Source organism: Coturnix japonica, chromosome 1 (assembly GCF_001577835.2).
Source record: "Coturnix japonica isolate 7356 chromosome 1, Coturnix japonica 2.1, whole genome shotgun sequence".
Lineage (NCBI taxonomy): Eukaryota > Metazoa > Chordata > Aves > Galliformes > Phasianidae > Coturnix > Coturnix japonica.
In genome coordinates this window covers 27,352,371-27,373,547 of record NC_029516.1, presented here as the reverse complement: position 1 = coordinate 27,373,547, position 21,177 = coordinate 27,352,371, and the positions used below count along the sequence as shown (strand labels likewise).

The 21,177-nt window shown below is 37.5% G+C and overlaps 1 protein-coding gene across 4 annotated transcripts in view; it reads right to left on the bottom strand.

Moving 5' to 3' along the window:
• TMEM117 (transmembrane protein 117) overlaps positions 1-21,177 on the bottom strand; it is a 192,470-nt gene that overhangs the window by 100,780 nt on the left and 70,513 nt on the right. For all 4 annotated transcript variants that reach the window (XM_015854821.2, XM_032443208.1, XM_015854812.2 and 1 more), the window contains one exon: positions 10,815-10,914. In XM_015854821.2, coding sequence (XP_015710307.1) covers positions 10,815-10,914 — 100 coding nt within the window. The remainder of the gene's footprint in view (positions 1-10,814; positions 10,915-21,177) is intronic.

The window sequence follows — 21,177 nt, the reverse complement described above, 5'->3', positions numbered from 1 at the left end:
AACTGCAGCTTCTTTCAACTTCATAATGCAGTAGTTTAATAATGTAGTTTAAGACTAGCAATAACCTCTTCTTTCTGTATCATTTTCAACTGAACTGTCCCTTGTAAAGGAGCAGGGATTTTATACATCATTTTGTTAGTCAAGAGCATTGTGTTTTTTCATAATAAAACATCCTTCTTTCCTCTTTTCCCATTATAGTTTCCATACTTTGTCCTATATACCCTAAGGGAATTCAGAATTAAAGAAATGCTTTGCTGTGTACCACTGCCATCTGCTGCTAATCTCTCCCTTTGGATTCAGAAGGTTTTATCTCACCATATATTTAGTGCACTAAAGATCTTTGGCTGAATTTACACAGTTAATTCAATATTTTTTTTAATAATACCTATCCTCTTCCCACTCCATTCTAGAGTTTCTCATCACACATCTCAGACTCATTGAGGTAATGCTTCAGTTTTGGTTCTAGCAAGACTTTTTCTTTTTTTTGGTGGCCAGTCAGTGAAAAAGGTTTGTGCTTGCAGACTCAAACACAGCCAGACAACAACTCCAGACAGGAAGTGTCCATCTTAGGGACTCCCAACAATTTACATATTTGCCTTCTGTACTGAAAGATCTTCAGTAAGAACACGGTATTTCTGGAGCCCCACTGCTGCAGCACTTCTGACACCAGCACTTTCACACCTTCTTCAAGGAGTACATCATATCAGTGCAGAACTGCTGTGCAGGTTCTTTAATTTATATCATATGCTGACTTCAGCTCATAAATACACGTAACCAAGATATGTCAAGATCCGCTGTATAAAAACCATCAAGAAGCAAGTACAGTTCAACATGAAAAAGAGCAAAACAGAATGAGATAAAGAGGAAACATTAATGTAAAACTCCAAGTCTCACTGTAAGTGTGAGGGCTAATTGAAGCTACAAAACAAACCAGTTGAACAAGATTTGACTTAGGGGAAAATGTATCTTCCCCTTACACTTTCTCTTTTGAAAAAAAATGGAACCTATCATATCTGGGGAACAGAATAGCTCCCATCAATACTTGACATGATCTTTCATTCATTTTTAAAGCATCTCAGAACACTAGAGATTCCAAAACACAGATCATCGCCCTTCTGAAATTAAAAGAAAGATTATGCCTAGAAAAAAAATGCACAGATATGTCTGAGGCTAAAAGGAATCAAGTGTCACTTCCGCACTCATCACAGCCAGAAATCAGTCACCTTCACTTCTAAGCACACTGCTACACCAGTGTCTGGTTTGTCAGGTCTTGGCTTGCTAATCCCCTTCTGTTTCGAATCGTTGAGTTCCTCACCCCCTACGTGAAGGAGCTGTCTATGTAACACAGAAAAAGCAATCACAGAACTTCCACTGAGCCCTGAAATCAGTGGTGCACACTGTGCTCACGCAGCTCAGGGCAAGTTGTCATGGACTTTTTACTACCTTTGTATAGTTCTCATTTGACTGTTGGTTCTACTTGTTGCATCTTTTAGTTTTTAAGGGGGGATGGAGGTAACAAGGGAGCACAGTTAAGTCAGAAATAGGTTTCTGTGTTTTAATAGTGAAATCAGTTAGGAAGCATTAACAAATACAAAGTCTTATCTCACTCAAAGCGTTATCCTCAAAGTCCTTGTAAGAAATAGCACTGATTTCAATATACCAGAAAAATCACACAATAAATGTCAAATGAAGAGATTTGACTTCGCTTTTCAAATCAGATAAAGTTACAAATTTTCAAAGGGATGTGGTGTGTGCCATGGCATTCAATAAATAAATAAATAAACAAATAAAGAAAAGCAAACAACAACAACAAAACCAGTAGCTTCTAAATTGTAAACATCTTTTTCACTTTCATGCACCTCCTGAGCCCCCTCTTGTGCTTCGCTTCTGCCCAGTGAAGAACAGATGCATCTTGTTCCTTCCTACCTGCTTGCTTGTTTGTTTGTTTATTCCTATCTTTTCTCTTCCCACGAGGAAACTGTTTCATTGCTTTGATGGCAAAAAGCTCACCTAGGCAGCTGGAGGTACAACGCTCTGCAGTGTTCCCTGCTGACAGCAGCTGGGGACGTAGTTGTTGAAAGCTTTGTAGAAAAAATACACTTCCACACTCCTAGTATTACTCTTTGTCTTCTAGTCCCTCTCAGATGATGCTCACCCTTAAGATGGCACAGCATTAACTTTCACTGTGAGCATCTCATACTGACTAGTGCAGGATGCAGGATGGTAGATAAGATGAACAAGTGGTATGTTCCAGTACCGAATTCCTAATTTATTCTGAATGGCATACTTTTGTTTTTAACTCAGGAGACATCTACACATAGGACTACTGAACAGCATCCACATACATAACAGTTATATTTTGGTTTTGATCTGGAGTAATCCAAAAATTAATGCTAAAAATGTTCACCTTCCTCTGAACCAAAACCCAGAGAAACTACTTCCGTATCCATGTGGTTGGATAACTCCAGTCCTCCCCATCTACTGTCATTTCTGGCCTCATATTAAGTCCTTTTTAGAACAAGTCAGACTTTAGTAGATTAAGTCTTATTTCCGTATAAACAACTGCAGCATCAAAAAAGCAAAAACACATCATTAACCAAAAGCAGGACTACTCAAAACATACAGTTCATATGTAAACCCACATTACTGATACACAATTGTGAAAGAACTACAGAGCAGATATTTCTGAAAGGACATGCTGCTGTTGAGCATCTATCCATTTATTCTTTTCACCCATGATATCAATAACACATATTGTTTAACAACAACACAATCTGCAAGCAGCAGATGTAACAACAGTTCTAGGGGAAATAAGATAAAGGGTGGAAAATAAATGCACACAAGGCCCACACATATTAGAGAGCTCCAGTTATCAGAAAATCCTTTTTCACCTTCAGGTATTCACTTGGTCTGTGACTGAGGCTGGGTGATAAATTAGGACTTGCAGAAACAGTGAGACTACCCATCCACTAGCTACCACACCAATCAGGGCACCTATGTATGGTGTACAGTTTTATGAAAGAATCAAGATAAGTCTTTGGGGTTTTTGACAACACTCAAAGCAGAGACACTTTCCAGAAGGAAATAGCTTGAACTGCAGTTGGCAAGTGCTCCAGTGATGGCAAGAAGCTCCATAGCAGTCTTGTAAGAGGCAGTTTGCTGTCACCATGGCCAGTCTCAGTAAGCAAGGTCTAACTTTTTTCACTTCTCATCTCTTCACAAACACTGTGGGAATTTCTGTTGTTGTCAGTTTAGAAAAGAGACATTCATCTTGACACCTCAGCCCACAGATACAAAGTGAAGGAGGTAAAAACATGTTAATTTTTCTAACTGTGTAAAAATTGGAAAATGAAAGCACAAAGAATTTAAGATTGTGTTGTAGAAGTATTAAATCCAAGAAGAACACCAAGATATGTTATGATGTTCCACCAGAGCACTAAAGACTGTAGGATACAAGAAACTCAATGTTTGGATTGGGTTGGGATTTCTACTGGGTGAACTCTGACTGACCATCAGCAGACTTTTGGCTCCAGTAGGAAACCCCATATCATCATGATTCAGATCTGAAAAGGAAGTGAGGAGCTTGACTAAAGACTGAGCTGAGAAACTGGACTTCTTTACTGATAATTAACAGAATCTCTTTAGCAAGCTTGTAACAGTTGTACTCTTGTGGGAACACCATTCATCAACTGCACTGCTTGGACTGGAAACTGAAGTTCTGACATCATTACTTTTTTTACTTCAAAGGCAAAAAGAACTACCATGGAGTGAGGCTAATTTTGCAAAAAAACATTCTCAGGCCACTCTGCTGTGTTTTCCAGTTCTGGATCAAATGTAAATTGCACCAGAGTGCCTGAAACATCAATCACAGCATTCTCACAGATCTTTATTTTGTGTTCATGTATTGACAAAGAAGAGATAGCTCTTCAGATTACTGAAAATACTCAAGAGCTGCAGGGAAAAACATCTTAACTCACAAGGTTTAAATCAAATAAAACTGAGAATGCTATTAATTTATTAATGATACATCATTAATCAGCAATCAGCCAGCATTATAATAGATAAATGACAATGCTTTGCTTGGCATCTAACAAATGTTAGCACTCTTTGAGACCCTTCTTTGCCAAATTCCCAAAAGCACAGAACACACACGACGCACACATCATGAAGGTATCACAGTCATGGGGCTTACAAGAACATACACCCCTTCCAGTTTTATGGGCACCCCCTGTTGCACACATCTCCTTTTGCAGATACGAGTGTTCCTGCTTTATGTGTGTCCAGGTCATTCATTCCCTACAAACTCAGGCAGTTTTGAGTACTGTTTTCACAGTCCTCTCATTATCAGTTGTTGTCATACAGACCATAAGATGGAGGTGTGCTAATTCCCCATGCTTGAGTGCTTATGATCTACCACCCCTATCATCAGGAAATTTCTTCAGTTCATCTAAGGCCATTCACCAGACACAGGTTGTCAGATGAATGACAACGTCTCCTGCACAGCCCGCACACTCCTCTCACCAGGCCCAGCATGCATGCTGAGTTTTGCTATGGTGTTCACCAGGTTCAGGATTACTGAACTAATAGGCATGAACACATGCAGAGTGAAGAGAAAATGATCCAGACAGTACAATAAATGTGTTTACGAGGTCACAGAAATGTACATAAGAGTTCACACTCCTTCAAAAACAAAATTGTCAGGTGAAATTTCCCACATGTTTAAAAGAAATCCTTGAACTATTTTTTGCTTGCCACAGGAAGGTGTCAGATAATCATTTATTGATGTTTGTGTCATTGCTTCATTGAAATCCTAGGACAAATTTTGAGGCATAACTTTGGGGTTTCTAATTCTTACTCTTGAATTCTGAGAAAGAGCTGGATGTATTCTTCTCTAAAAGAAAATATTGAGTTTTTTACTGGTAGATATAAAAGACATGTATTAGAGTCCAGAAAATGCTTATCTTCAACAAAGACACCTGCTGTGAGAATGAGCTGAAAGAACTCATTGGCTGGGAAAGAGGTAGGGATGAAGCAACACCTCTGGCAATGCCTGGTCAAAACTCAAATGACAGGGTAACAGGGGAATATAAAAAAAGACAGAGTTTGAAAAGGCAGATAATTATAATCCACATGAACAGATGGCTACACCATCAATCAATGAATAAATAATAGTGCAATCTAACTTGATGGGATGATCGGATGAACTCAGATGACACCAGGAACACTCCACCTTATATAACTATATGCCAGTCACAAAGAAGAGCAGGATGTGTACGTATTTGTGCCCTACAAAACTTAAGACACAGATTCAGAAGGTTTTGTAAGATTGAGTGTATGAACACCAGTTGTGTCAATGTCTTTATGTGCATGTTATCATCTAGAGATAGAACAAGTAGATACAGAATGACTGCAACTGGACTGACCCTTAAGAAGAAAAGTAAAAATGAAACACAGGAACTGGCATTGTGCCTGCTGCTCTGAATGGAAAGAAGCATGTTGCCACCAGTGATGTTAGTCACATTCCTGTGCAGCTCTGGCAAGTGGTTTTAGAAATGTGTCATACACTTTGCTCCTTTCATTTGATGCTTCTTGGTTTAATTTCATTTCCACTACTGAAGCACAGTGGAGTTGTTAGCTATACAGTATTTTAGACACCACTGCAGATTCAATTAGAGTTTTATTTTGTCATCTGATATGTCAGTGAAATAGAAACAATCAAGAAGATTGACACTGATCATAGTGTGAATTGTCATGCTCAGTCCTTGACAGAGGCATGAGTTAGAAAAGGTGTCATTCATTCAAGACTCCTGACTGTCCCAACTATCATGCAGGCACCAAGATGGCAGAATTTTCAGTGCTTCTAAAGTAAAAAAATACACCAGTCTTTGCTGAACAGTATTTTCTTGAAAGAAGAATCACTCTCTAAGACTCATACAATCAAGAGTTAACATTTGTGGCTGTCATTTTATAAGAAAAATACGTGCAATATCTCAGAGAGTTATTTTTAACAATCATGCTACATTTCCTTTCATCATTCTCTTACAGTAGTGTCCTGCCCTGTACTAAAGGAGGTTTTCATGTTTTAATCATACTAGTATTTTATTCTCTATCTACTGACGCTGCAGTAGTTTGGTGCTTCTGTTATTTTCTGTAACATGATAGTATCTGCGCTATCAAGGTTATTCACTTCCTTTGAGCATGCCCTATTAACACAAACACATTATGAGATGAAATAAAAACAGAGATAAATCAACCTAATTTCTGCAGAGTGGCAATAAATCCCTCATTCTGCTAGAATGTCAGAATGGGTACTCATGTTTCAGAAAAAAATGAGGACAAGAATAATGTTTTGTCTTAAAGAACACAAGGGAAGTACTTCAAAATCATTCAATAGCTTGTTCTCCTATTCTGCAAATACATTTTTCAGGATTTCAATGGCAACAATGAAAAGTAAATATCTCCAAATACTGTTAAATTTTTCTGTCAATAGTTTTGAAGAAAACCATATAATGTCAACAAGTAAACACCTGTTCTTATTACAAAAACAAATAAAGAATAAAGCAGAGCATAATCTGCAGATACTGGATACATACCAGAAAATAAAATCAAGTTACTGGAGTATAATGTATGTGTTACATTGCTTCACCCTGCTCTGTATAGTACACTAAAGCATTACGTTTTACAGAGAAAGGTCACACCAGCATTTACAAGGTCAAGAGTTTTAAGCAAGTATGTATTTTTCACTGTTAAATATTTCCATCCCAAACTAATACCATACTGTATCCACTGCTCGTACTGCAGAGAAGGAGAGGAAAGGTGTATCTCAGCAACAAGGCCAAAAGGGGTCCAGCTTCAAATTAAACATCCAAAATTATGACTCTAAAATCAGCCACCTAACTATGGAAATAACAGTGGCTTGGTAAGACCCCCCCTTGTCTAGCCCCAAGAGATCCAAAAGACTGTGGTACATAGATGAAAAGTTATATGTCAATGGTTGGTCTTCTCTGAAATACACATATTCAGAATATAGGTCTTAACCACAAGCAGACATGTTTATGTTTTCAGAGGTTCTGCCTTCTTCCAGAGGTTCTGCCTCTGCCCCTTCCAGTATATTTAAGAATATACAAAACAAAGTATCCCCACATTAATTTTGGCTCACTTGCAAAACCATGCCCAGCCAATACTACAGAAGTGTTTTAAAAGGAAACAAATAAAAATATGGGAAAATGAATATATGGTTTATGGTTATGGTAGGAATTTAGCTCTCTGTCTTTCAAGGAGAAGCCACACGAAGGCATCCCCAAACTGTTCAGCACATTCAGAGTTCCTGGGACTCTTTGTTTTTCAGACAAACAACAATTTCAGGGCCACTCAGCATCATCTGAATATTTCTTTAATGGCAGCAGGGAACACTGAGGCTGTGAAAGAAGTGCTAAGTGGCTGGCTCCATAAGTATCAGGAGTGGGGATATTTCAGAATGGGATTATTGAATGAGGTCAACAAAGCACATTTAGAAAAGAGATGTGGCTGAAAGAGCCTAATCTGATTTTTTGTAAAGGCTTTTAAAATCCCAAATCAAAGGCCTTTATAGAAACCCAACAGCCAGAGCTTTAGGGAAGGCCTTTATGTTGATTAATAACTGGTTAAAAGACAGGAAACAGAAGGTAAGTGGGTTAGCTAGAGGGCTCTTGCAATGGACTAAGGTCATTAGTGGAGTTCCACAGGGATTTGGGCAAGGGATGCAGTTCATCATATTCTTAAGTAACCTTGTGAAATGAGTGAGCAGTGAGGTGAGAAAGCTTTATAATGATATTAAGTTATTCACCGTAATAAGGATGATGACTGTGCTGACCATGACGAACTGAGAAAGGTCCCTAGAAAGACGTCCCTAGCAAAGAAAATGGCAGATGAAAAATTTTGTATATGAATGTAAAGTGATTCACATGGGGCAAAAGAGTTCTAGCTTTACATAAGAAACAATGGCCCTCATTGAACCACTATAGCCCATGAGCAAGATTTTGAGGTTATGACACATAGCATATCTACAGGTAGCAAATCATAACCATCACCACTGAGATGGAAATATCATCTTAGCACTACATATTGTCAACACGCACTGGGTATACTCTGCAAACTTTCTTAATCTTTGAGCATGCTTTACCAATGGAGGTTTTCATCAGTGTGCATGCTGTCCAATCTCTAGCGCTACTAATACTTCTACACTTGACAGTGTACATTCTTTTGATGTTTCAAGATTTAGCTGCCCTTCAACACTGTATGTTCTGTGGACTGATTCATACACTTTGCACTGCAGAAGCAATCTCGTTCTCTTTTCCTCTGAGGATCTAAACATCTGAGATCAGAAATTTGAAGAGATTTCAGACAATCTTTGCATATGAAAAGTGTGAAGAGTTTGACATTTCCACCAGTCAAAAGCATTGTTGCTGATGGAAACATGGATTATAGCTCTGTATAGAAGCACTCACGTTAGCACCATGTAACAGCATTTCTCACAACATTAAAATGACTAAAACTGAATGTCACTTTTCAAAGGCTGTTTGAATGTGCCTTTCCTACAAATCCAATTTTGATTTTAATTTATACTCAGACAATTCTAATAAAAGACACAGGGAATAAAGTCTACAAATACTTTAAAAATTTTCTTTGGCAATGGGGAACTTGGGAGAATGACAGCGGGAAAGGGAAGCAAATACTAAATGTCAGTAAAGTAAGGCGGTAAGCTGCAGGAGTGACGGACAGTCTATATTGTGTGTTGTTGAAAAAACGATAAATTTGCAGTGCCAGGAATGTGACTTTTTAAAAAATTCATCCTCATTTATACTGCATTCTGCTTCTGCTTTGTAGATGAGGAAGATAATAATAAAAGAACATAAAAAACACGTGACACACGGCTGAACTGCTTACCATCCAGCAAATAATGCCCAGCCACTTCCTGAGCAGCGGCTCCAACCAACCTCCCTAAAGTGCCCCAGCAATCTCTCCTGGTCTTCTCCAACAGAATCTTATTTGGTACAGTCTAATTTTACCTCTATTGCTGAAAAGACCTGGGAGAGCTTTGAGTACACAGGAAAGCATCAGTGCTGCACAAAATACTTTGTTTCTGGAGAAAAGAGGGACTGAAAAACTGGAATGTAGCATGAACTGTACGTAACCTGTTGTCAGAACTCTAATTCACATATGCCTCTCTCAGTTCAGCTTAGTGTATGCATCATCAAGGGTCAAGCTAAAGGTTTTCAGAAATAGCCATGAATTTTATTAGTGATTCTGCAGAAATGCACACCAATGGTCAACATCAGTCATTGTGTGTGTTGACTCCTTGTAAGCTTGTATGTATAGATGATTTGTTCTCTACTTGATTTTCATGGCTACCATTTCACAAAGCATAATTTGTCTCAGACAAACCACTGACACATCTAAACAATATGCTGAAAAAATCATTTATGCTCTTTTTTTTTCCTCTGTCTGTTATACAGTATGTTCACAATATGTGGAGGACACAAGATAAACTGACATAAACTCAGATCTCCTTCTCAGACTATTCCTACAGTTTTGTAGAACATACTCTTAAGAGTCTTACAGTGATTCTTATTTAAAACCATTTCCGTAGTGATTTTTCCTAACACATGCCACAGCCTAAAATAACACTTTCTACATGCTGTGTCGAAATACTTCCCAACTACGCTTATGTGATAAACATTCACAATTGGGTAATGTTGCTTCTTCTAATGAATCTCCCTAGAATTATGTTGATCAGTTTGAATAGAAACTGAGGGAGCAGTGAATGATTAGGGAAAAGTTATTAGTAATTAATTAATAAAACAAACAAGCTTAAAAATCATGGACTTCTTACTTCAGTATAAACAAATGTGGTGACTTCAGTGATTAATGTAACAGTCAACAATTGTTAAAATTCTTACCTACACTTATCAGAAAAATATAATCTTACTAAGAAAGAAAGAAAGAAAGAAAGAAAGAAAGAAAGAAAGAAAGAAAGAAAGAAAGAAAGAAAGAAAGAAAAAATAGAAAAGGAACAAGAATTCACTTTCTATTGCCTTGTGTTTAAGAAACACTCCTCCTGAACAACAAAACCACATTTGGATGTGCTTCATTTTAGTTTCCAATTAACTGACATTTTCACCCACAGCTGGTTCTCCTTCACTAAGGAGTGATGTGGGTAGCCACCATTTCAGGGCATAACTTTTCCAACATTTATAATTCAAGAGAGCCTCACAAACATATCTAATTTTATCCAAAGATTTATTCTTCTAAACATTTAAACTAGAGACAAATTTAATCTGATAGTTTCATGTGAAACAGGCTACTTTCAAATTCTGGGATGTAACTGGCTTGCTTGCTTTCTCTCACCTCCATCACTCTATCACTTCATTTTGTCATTGTTTCTTCTTCTTAATCCTTTTAATTAGACTTGTTTATTTTGAGCTATTACTCTCTGTTTTATAAGATAGCAAGTCATCACGTTATTCTGCAGCAAAACATGGACACCAGGATGTTTTTACTTAAGCCCTTGCTGTCCTTTGAAAAATTCCCACTCATAACAGAAGGATCAAAGTGGTGCTGAAGCTCCTGAAACAGCTTTTGAATCCCAGCTACTTAAATATCCCGCCATTAGGCCAGTTTACCTATGTTTGCCTTCATTTTCTATTTTCCTGTGTTACAACATTTGAATACTTCAAGAAGCTGAGTTTTAGCCCTTATCCTTTCCTCTCTTCCCTGATACTAAGAAATTTACTTTACTTCTTTTCTCTTTTAGAATGTAATATTGTATTTCTTACCATCCATGCTGTGACAAAATCTCCCATCCAAGTCCCAACTGCAGCTACCTTCATAAAATTTTCATTCCTGATGCCCATGAAGTCTGTTATAATGTATGCACTGTGGAAACAAGAACACAGACTGTAAGCTACACACGTTTGCTTAATGTAGTTATAAAGAACTTGCTTTAGCGACAAAATTTATGATTACTGTGAAAGATTTCCCATTTCTTGCATAATCGCTTTTTCTGCTAGATCTGAACCTTGACACAGTACTGAACTAGGATGGGTCAATTCCAATTAGAATTGGAAATGTGATTTTACAGCCTGCATCTCATCTGAAGGTGCAAAAATAGTGACAGGTAAAGGCTTTAGGATTATGTAAGGATTCTAGAAATAAAAACAGCTTTACACTTTTTACCTCTTCCCCTGTTCAGATGGAACTGCAACATTCTCAGTATTGATGACTTTGCAAAATCTTGTTGAAAATCTTTAATGTCTCTTCAAAGAGATAATTGAGCCACCTCACTTTTAACTCCACCAGCTATACAAACATGCTTTTATAACACAGTAGTGCAAGTAAGCTTTAGAGACTTTCAGTGAAAAGCAGTGATTTAGAATCATAGAATCACAGAATCAAAGAATGGCCTGGGTTGAAAAGTCCCACAATGATCATCCACTTTCAACTCCCTGCTATATGCAGGGTCAACAAACACCAGACCAGGCTGCCCAGAGCCACATCCAGCCTGGCCTTGAATGCCTCCAGGCATCCACAGCCTCCTTGGGCAACCTGTTCCAGTGCGTCACCACCCTCTGTGCAAAAAATTTCCTCCTAATATCTAACCTAGACCTCCCCATCTCAGTTTAAGAACATTCCCCATTTCTTGATGTATACAATGTATTTCCATAGAAATATTTTATTTAAATCCAAAATAAGAAGTTCTGTTCTGTTTCAGTAAAAACCTTACACAATAATTTGACCTCAATACTCAAGTTCATTATAGTAAGAGGCAACCTGCTGGAGTAAGAGCTCTTTGGGACAAAATACAGCTTTGAATACAGGCATATTCTTTGCTCAAATGCTTTTATAATGTTTTGGAAGACACGACTGCCCTCAGGAAATAAAACACTGAATAATTAAACAGTTTTCAAGACTCCTGGAAACACTGCTTACATAATGCTGTGTCTACTTAATGTTATGCACAACCAACCCAGTTGCATGTAGCAGCTTCTGCAATTATTGTATTATTCAAACCTTATCATTATTATATTCACAAGACTGTAATTTTTAGAGTTTACTGTACAGTATCTGTGCAACCGGATCAATGCAAGCCTGATCCCACTGTCTGGGGAAGTCATATTAAAATCTAGATTTTTGATCAAGATATGGGGTCTTGATCACACAAATCAATGCACAGCACCGTAGTGCTACTTAGATATGAATTGGTAAGTTGTAGAGTAGAAATACTGATGTCAATGAATGGTTTCATATAAAATGGCATACTCTAATGGCTCTTTTGATTAAATACATTTGGTGACCTTTTAGAAAACATGTTGCTAAAAAAAAATAAAAAATAACCACAGTTATTTTAATGAGATGAATAGCATATAAATACTGGCTTATACTTTCTGCTGGAGTCGGGGGGAGGGGGAAAAAAGGCAGTTTTTTCGAACTACTTTTGTGTGCCCCAGTGGCGCAGTGGTAGGAATGCCGCGTTGCAACACTGGAGGGCCTGGGTTTGAATTCCCCCTGTGGTGCAAGTGGCCACCCGCATGAGACTGTGATACTGTGTGATACTTTTAATTATTTTCCATGTAGTTAATAAGTTCATTCATGCTGAAAATGTGCTGCACTGCAAATAAGGATTCAGGAACACAAGATCACCTATAGTGGGTCAGTCTAAAGTCTCTCTGTCCCAATATCCATTCTTCAAGAGAGGTCAATATCAAATTCCCAGGGAAGACCATAAGAACACACAAGAACACATCTCCCCATTGCAGAGATAGGGAGAGTGTAAACATTTAGAATTCCCTTTTTCCCTGTATTTTCAGTATGGCAATTTTGTAATATTTTGTAAAGGTGAACAATAATTAAGTCTTCATTTCCAAAGGAGGTGTCTCTTTAACAAATAAGACACAATATGAACGTCAGTTGTAAGGACTGGCCTCTCAAAGCAACCTGGTACATTTTTGTGTAAAACATGTGGGAAAAAAAAACATGGTTCTCACCATTTTTTTTTTTTTTATTCCCATTACTCATATGCATAAGTCATTGAAAATGCATTATACATGACTACAGGTGTACAGAAACTAGCTGTTTCTTGTACATTCCTGAAAAACAGCTTCCAAGCTAACTCCTACAGCCCCACTGCTCATTGTCAGGAGCCCACCACCACTGTGGCAAGCTGGCGTATGCAAGACTGGTTATCTGAAAAAGCTGAGAGGCAAATGATCACTCTGTAATAGATACTAATAAGCAGAAGAGACACCACACTGGGCATAAACATTGTTGTGTTGTTTTGTTTTTTTTTTAAATGGAAATGGAAACCTTCCATGTAGTCACTTATTTTCAAGAATGTTGTATCTCAGGCCTTACAATAACATCAGGTAAGTTGTATAAAATAATCAAAATCATAGAAAGGCCTTGAAAACATCAGATCACCCTCACAGTCATTTTTGAAATTTGAAACATGAACACTTGAAACATGAAAGCATACAAAATTCTTAGTATAAATTTTTCACCGTATTCTATAACTAATTAATGCCCATGCTAAGTTTGCAAATTAAGCAAGCTTCAGTTAGAGCAAAATAACATTACTTTAAAGAAACACATAATATAATCTGTGCATGATTCAAGTGCATTTACTGATAAAAATAAAATTACAACCTTTTATGGAATACGGCAAATATTTTAGGACTGTCATTTACTTGTTAGAAATAGTAACTAAATACATTTCTATTTTATTAACTATTAGCACTACATCCCACTCTCTGCAGTATTATTTTAGTCTCAAAATGCAAAGTTCACTTTATGAAAAAACTGTTTTTTTGGTGGATAGAAATGAAAAGAGCATCTAGTTTTAATTTTCAAGTTTTAATTCAAATACAAATGAGAGTAGGTGACCTTTTTAAAAAGCCATGCATGTCTAATGATGTCGCCAGGTTACATATTTTTACCTGCACTAGAAGTAAAATTATATCTATTGTGGAAAAATCTCCACAGCTTTCTAGCTTCAGCTTGTTGTTAGAGCAGTGTTCTGTAGCTGGTTACTGTCATTTCACAGCTAAGACCCTTGTCTGTGCCCTGTAGGATGGTTAATAGCCATTGGGTGATTGGATTTCAGCTAGATGAAATGGCCATGAATTTCATGGTCAGCCTGAGTTTTATTTGGTTTGTCAAAAAGCTTCTGTTTGCTGTGCCATACTTAAATCCTGTAGCAAGGCACATTCATGTTACATGAGCAGCACAACCTAAGAAAACACTAACAGGAAAATCACTGGGGTTAAATTTCATAGCTAAGTAAAAAGCTCTTCAGAAACAGAGAGGATACCTGTTAATAATTAAATGTTGAGAAGCCCATATTTATGAATACTGTACATAAAGGACAAATTTTCAACTGGCACTTGGAACAAACCTACTACTACTTACTGACAGTAAAAATGGAAGCGGTTAAGCAAGGGAAAATGCTCAGAATGCTCTTTCCATGTTAAAGCCTTGTAGAAGGTAGACCACAATTTTCATACAACAGCAAAGCAAGGGAACCAGAGACAAAAAGAAAAGACTTGAGGCAGAAAGAGCCCAAAATCCATCATTATCAAGTGCTGTCTACATCCAAAGGGTAAATTAATAACAGGCAATCAGAAAGAAGATGTACAAGCACAGTGTACTTGATCACTTTTTTGAAGTCAGCACCAGAATAGGCAGAGAACAAAGACAGAAACAACAGCACTACCCCAGAATTTATTTTCCAAACCATGAGAGATTTTGAAGTATTTTTTTTTCTTTTTCTTTTTTTTCTTCCAAAGAAAGATGGCTAACAAATGGCTAACAGTCTGAAAGCAGGTGGAGCACTTTGAAGTTCAGTACAGAAGTACAAGCCCCTGTGATGCTATCAACATTGTTACACTGAAACAGGAACCTAAGGGTGGGATTTAGATTGAATTTAGACACATTCCTAAGTGTGAGCCAGGGATCATACACTCAGCGGAGTCCCAGTCAGAACAGTAAGTGGAGATTTGAGCGCACTTTATCAATAACCTTCTGTAGATTTGCTAGGTGAAGGATATGCTTACCTTGTTGCTGCAGGATGGCTAACATGTCAAAATAGTAAGTTCATATACCAAAAGCTTTTGCTAAAATCAGGTGACTAAATCATCCCAAGAACTGTGACATACTCTGTTCTCCAGTTGATAATCCAAAGGGATTTGTATCTCCTGTAAATCCTGAGACACAGCTGACAACCCAGACACATTTGAACTGAACCCTAGATCCCCATGGACTGCAATGAGAGCACTGACACTGATGGGAGGTTAGAATTGCCTAAGTGCAGGGATCTAATGCCATTTTAGGGACCTCTGTGCTGTCAGATGGCTTTTTACACAGTATCTAAGGCTGGCACACAGCACATGGCATGCTCTGTACAGTCTACAATAATTGCATGCATAATGTGGTAGCTTGAGACGCTTCCAAGAGGAGAGTGGGCATAAGATGTCCTTTATCTTAAGTAACAGAAAATCTGTACATGCTCAGCAGTCTAATACAGCAGCTTTCTTATCTGGCAGTCCCACTCAATAGCTGATTATCTATTGACTTCATCTTGGTGCACCTGACAAAGTGAAGTGCCTTGACAATGGCCAACAAGAGACAGCACAGAAGTTCACAGTTTACAAAGATGTGTGTGCTTTGACATATCTCCACAAGCTGACCTCATTTTTGATTTCACAGAGTTAAAGAGTATCAGAATAATTGAAAACATACACAAAAGACTGAAGACACAGTTCCTGCTCCATATTTGGCCCCCTAAAATAACAGAACAGCAAATGAGAATCATGGTAGCTCAGCTGAAAAGATATCCCTCTGTTGCTAGAAACTGAAGTCAAAAGAAACTGGAAGATGAACAGAGACTAGACTTAAGTTTTATAAGCAGAAATGCCATAACGAAAATGGCATTAAACTGCAGCTACCTGCACATAGTACAGACAAGCACATGGTCACTAGCCCTTCTGAGTGCACTGAACCAGTTATTTTGCTTGACAGAGTGTCAGAGAGAGAACAGCTGCATGGGGCTCAGCAGGCTAATCTCCAAACACAACAAAACCAGCATTCAATAACAGCTTGACCACTGCAAGGTTCCCTTGAGACAGATCCATGGCCCAGAGAAAGACACCTGAGACTAATGAATTGATGCTGCAACTGAACACTCTTTGTTGGTAACTTGTTTATAAGTGTTTTTAAAATTAAGCAACAGAACTGCAATTCTGAAAACCTCTGCTCATCAGCCTATGGGCCCAGGGGGGTTGCCTTCCTTTCTCTGGGGACTTAGGTTTTAAGGTTCCTAAGCCATTTAAAGATCTGCTGCTGAACATGTAGAGGAGCTTCCCTCTACAGGAATAAGCAATTTGGCTTTCAACTCACATCCTGTATTGATTGATATCCATAAACTACTTATTCCTTCACTTGGTTTGCCTGCAGAGCTCCATCTGTGAAGTGTTTTGCAAACCTGCCTTAGGAGACAAGGCCCACTGAAAAAAAAGCAGCAATCACACTTCTGTCTGTAAATGTAGAAAAGAATGTATCTAAATTAAATGGTATGTGAGAGCCAATCAGTGTTCCAGGGAAAACTGGTTTAATCCCTTTTCATATCAGAGAACTACATCTCTCTGCAAAAAAAAATATAGATGAAGACCAGTTCCTACTAGGAGAGTGGTTTTGCACACATAATGCTCTTCAGGAGCATAAGAAATACGTGTTTCAGTGTCCTTTGCATGAGGGGCAATGGAAGCTATGCATCCTGTGTTCCTATTGTTGGATTCAAGAGTGAGGCATCCTTCCCTAACTTTCCTATGTAAGAAGGAGCTCACTTTTCTCCACTCTTAGAGAAATGAAACAGATTCCACAGATTAGGATATGACTCTAGATAAGATCAAAACTACAATGCAATTAAAATGCTTAATGTAAGTTGGGACTGAATTTAAAACATTACTGTCTTTACATAGCTCCTTTACTGGAGCTTGTTGTTCATGGTATGTGGTGTTACATGTTCTCTGCCAACAAACCTGAAGCCCAGAAGAGTCTGGACTTTAGGGGTCAGATGACATTACTAGTTTTCTTAGGCTGTCTCCATAATCAATGGATTTGACAGCAAATATAATTTTGACAACAGGAATATAATCTGGATGAAATCTAGACTTACAGCATCCATGAGGTGGAACAAACCTGCTTCCAAAGGATTTGCAAGATGTTGCTTATAACAGCAAGGGAAACCTTTCTCCACCACAGAAAGAGTCTGCATCTCTACTGGGAAAATCCTAAAGACCTGAAAAACAAAAAGTTTTGAGGGCCTCCACTACGGCAAGAATGCAGCCTCTCCTTTAGCTAAAGGTAATCTTTGTCAGTGTTCGCACATACTCCCAGGGATGTTAAAAGACAGAATTTGCTAAACTTATAGTTCTTTTTTAGGTCAAACCTTAAGTTACACAAAATCAGAGAGAATTAGGGGCTGAGTTGGGAATTAAATCCAGATTTCTTGTCTCCTAGATGAGAAGTGTTCCCCATCACTATTTTAAGTGCTTCGATGCTGTATTCTCTACTACCCTTAGAGGCTCTACTACAAAGCACTCCCTACAGATAAGATAGTCTGAGTAAAAGCATAAAAGATGCTTGACATAAGAATTTGACTTTTTTTTTTGCCTGTTCAAATATATCCATATCTTTTTCAAATTTTCCTTATTCCTGTGTATTGAGGATCACTGCTTCATCTGAAAATGAAGAGAATTGTTCAGTAAGTGACATTTAAAAAAAGAATAGTTACTAAATTTTGAAGATATCTCTAACAGAAACTAAGGAATACAACAGGCAATGTGTTTGAGAAGTTGGGTTACTAATACAGAATGGGATGCATTAAAACACTGTATTTTAATGAAAAATGTTTGTTTGCTTGTTTTTATATATATACTAAACTGTACCTGTAAGTCTGTCACACTACACTGCCTGAATTTCTCAGCATACGGCTTACACATACACATTTTAGTAGAGCTACAAAGGGGGAAGGGAAGATGAAAAGCAAAATTTTCAGAACCGGCAATTTCAAGAAAATGATTGACTTAAAAAAAAAAAAAAAAAAAAGAACTGCCAGAATACGAACAAGATATATTTACATATTTGCAAGTTTTTGACATAATTTGCAAAGTAGTTTCACAACATTTAAAACTTCAGTGAATTGCAGCAAAAAATTTATTTTCATGAAGCTGCACTAATATTTTGCAACTGCCTGACAAGGGGTCAAAGGCCTGTTTCTCCAGCATGGATTAGGGAACTCGTAGTGTTTCTCTGAACACTAAAAAGCACTTCAAGAATCTCTGCATCTGTGACTGGGAAGAGATGCTCCAATACAGTAAAAGCTGGGTCAGCGCTTCCTTTAAAGGTAACCTCTTGGATCACAGAATCATACAATGGCCTGGGTTTAAAAGGCCCACAGTGATCATCCAGATTCAACCCCCCTGCTATGTGCAGGGTTGCCAACCTCCAGACCAGGCTGCCCAGAGCTGCGTTCAGCCTGGACTTGAATGCCTCCAGGGCTGGAGCATTCACAGCCTCCTTGGGCAACCTGTTCCAGTGCCTCACCACCCTCTGTGTGAAAAACTTCCCCCTTGGATGCAGTTTTAATTTGAGAATTGCAAATACAGTTGAATGCAACCTACATACAGATGCCCATTTGTAAAGCAGTGGATACGTGACATATGACTCACCCTGCCATTTGAACCAAACTTACTTAAATGTGGTGGAGGAATGTTAACTGCTGCTAAATAGGCTACAAATGGTTTTGGGTTTTTTTGGCGTTTTTTTTTTTTTTTGTTGTTGTTGTTGCTTGTTTGTTTGTTTGTTTTTCAATACATCAGTAATCATCAGTGAGTTTTCATTTTGACATTTTTATTTCCAGAGTTTTGCTGCAGAGACATTAGAGTATCTGAAACAGCACAGACAAAGGCTTGAAGGCTATTTCTCTGACAGCCCAGTCACAATACATTTTATATAAGATCTGAAGGTATTTGATTTGGCTTGTGTTCTTGTAGTGCCACTGCTACATGTCCCTTTTGTCAGAGTTATCGTGACAAAAAAAAAAAATTAAAAAAAATCAGAATAAAACTTACATATTACAAACACATTCAAGATTTTAACATATTTTGCTGGTTCAGGACAGAAAGTCATTTTGATTTTCCAAAATTCTTGTGATACTGAAAAAAAACATTTCATGTCCACACCACTTTGGAATAGTATTTGTTATGAGAGATTTTTCTTTTGGCGAAATGTATTTTTACCTCAAACTACAACGCAAACTAAAGCCAGGTATAGCTTTAGAGTGAGAATCAGAGGATTCAGAGATTACAGATAGGAAAACGCTTGACCTTCAGTAAAAGTCAGTGTAAATTAAGGCTTACCTATATCTGTAGCAAAATATTTATCAGTTTTCTATTTTCCTTTTAATTATTTTTTTCACAAGAAACTTCTCATGTTAACTGATGAACCAAACCCAGGCAATAAAAGCACTAATTCTGCATTGAAAATAGACTGTGTAGGACCTGTAATGAGTATCTTAAATTACACAAACAAGTCAAACAACATAATATTTTTAAGTATTTCTTCAAATTTTTCTCTATAAAGACAAGCAATATTTCAAAATTAGTAAGTCAGGAAGAAGACCAGGAGGCGACAACACGCATGACTGAAAAGATGGATGGCATGGACAAAGTCCACCTACTTTACATTGCAGAAATGCACTAAAAAAGGAATGACAAGTAATAGCTGCAGTAGAGCTTGTGGGATGTTGGCTGAATTGGAACAATGGAGATTGGACTATATAAAAGTTTGGAAAGAAAATGAAGATCTCTAAAGTAGCTATTAGAGTTTTGGAAGATACATCAAGTAAGTAATTAGTAATAATTTTAAAAAGGAGTTAAGTCATAGAAAAAATTAAATACGCTGGAAATAAAACCAAGGGATGATCTTGTTCAACCCCTCCCACTAAATGGGATAACTTTTAGATTACATTGATCAAAGCCTTATTTTCATAAATTATTTAAGCATTGCTTGTTTTAAGTAATGTTTATTTAAACTTATTTACTTAAGCCTATTTATCAAAAACAAGATTTAAAAGGGCACTAGGGAGAAGGTGCTCTTTACAATTGACTGCTCTGGACTTATAGTTCAGAAGGTCTCTTTTTATTATGGGAAGACCTCAACAATATAACACAGTGCTAAAGCAGCCAAGGTTTTGGCACAGACTGTTTCTATTAAAACAGCCAATATTTTTTTTCTTCCTGTCTTTTCACAGGAGTTCAATAAAACAAAGTATATGCACCTATACATCATCTCCTACAGCCTGGAGAAGGAAGACAGCACTTCATTTTTTTCTTCATGTCATTACATATTTTAGCAGCTGTTAAATGAGATAAATGTAAGACTTTTATGTTACTATAAATAATATAAAAGTTCACCATACACATAGGCATTATATGCAGAATATGGGTTATTTTATATATATATATATATTTGATAATGGTGAAGTTAACTGAAAACACAAATTCTATCTCCTGGAGGACCTGTGCTGTATATAAGTACAGCCTAAAAAGTGGCACAGAGGTTCTTGGAAAATCTTACCAGGAACAGATGTTGGTGTCTCTCTGCTCAGCTGATTATTTCACAAACACTAATGGCTCTTGCACCTGCACCATGGGTGCTGGGATCCCTTGGTTCACCAAGTTATTAAACACTGAATTTGACAAGGACCACAGAGTGACAATCAATCAGCCAAACACAGAGAAAATGAAATGCAACAGGGGAAGTAAAATATTTTTTAAAAAAGGGTGGGTGAAATATGAAACTGGATTGGCAAATGTGATGGAAGAAAAATGACAAGCTGCGCATGTGTAGAAACACATAAACACATTTCAAATACAAAATATGTTGAAAGGATTAAAGGTGAAAAGTAAAAATGGAACTGACAGTGTCCCAGCCCACAAATGGTTTTAGAAAAGTGTTCAGATTCAGCTGCACTGTGCTACTTTTCTTGTAAAGAGTTAACTATCCAGAATCTCAGCACTGCAGAGAAAGTTTCACTATGTGATGAAGGAGAGAGATTCATCATTCCCTGAAAAGTGCTCAACT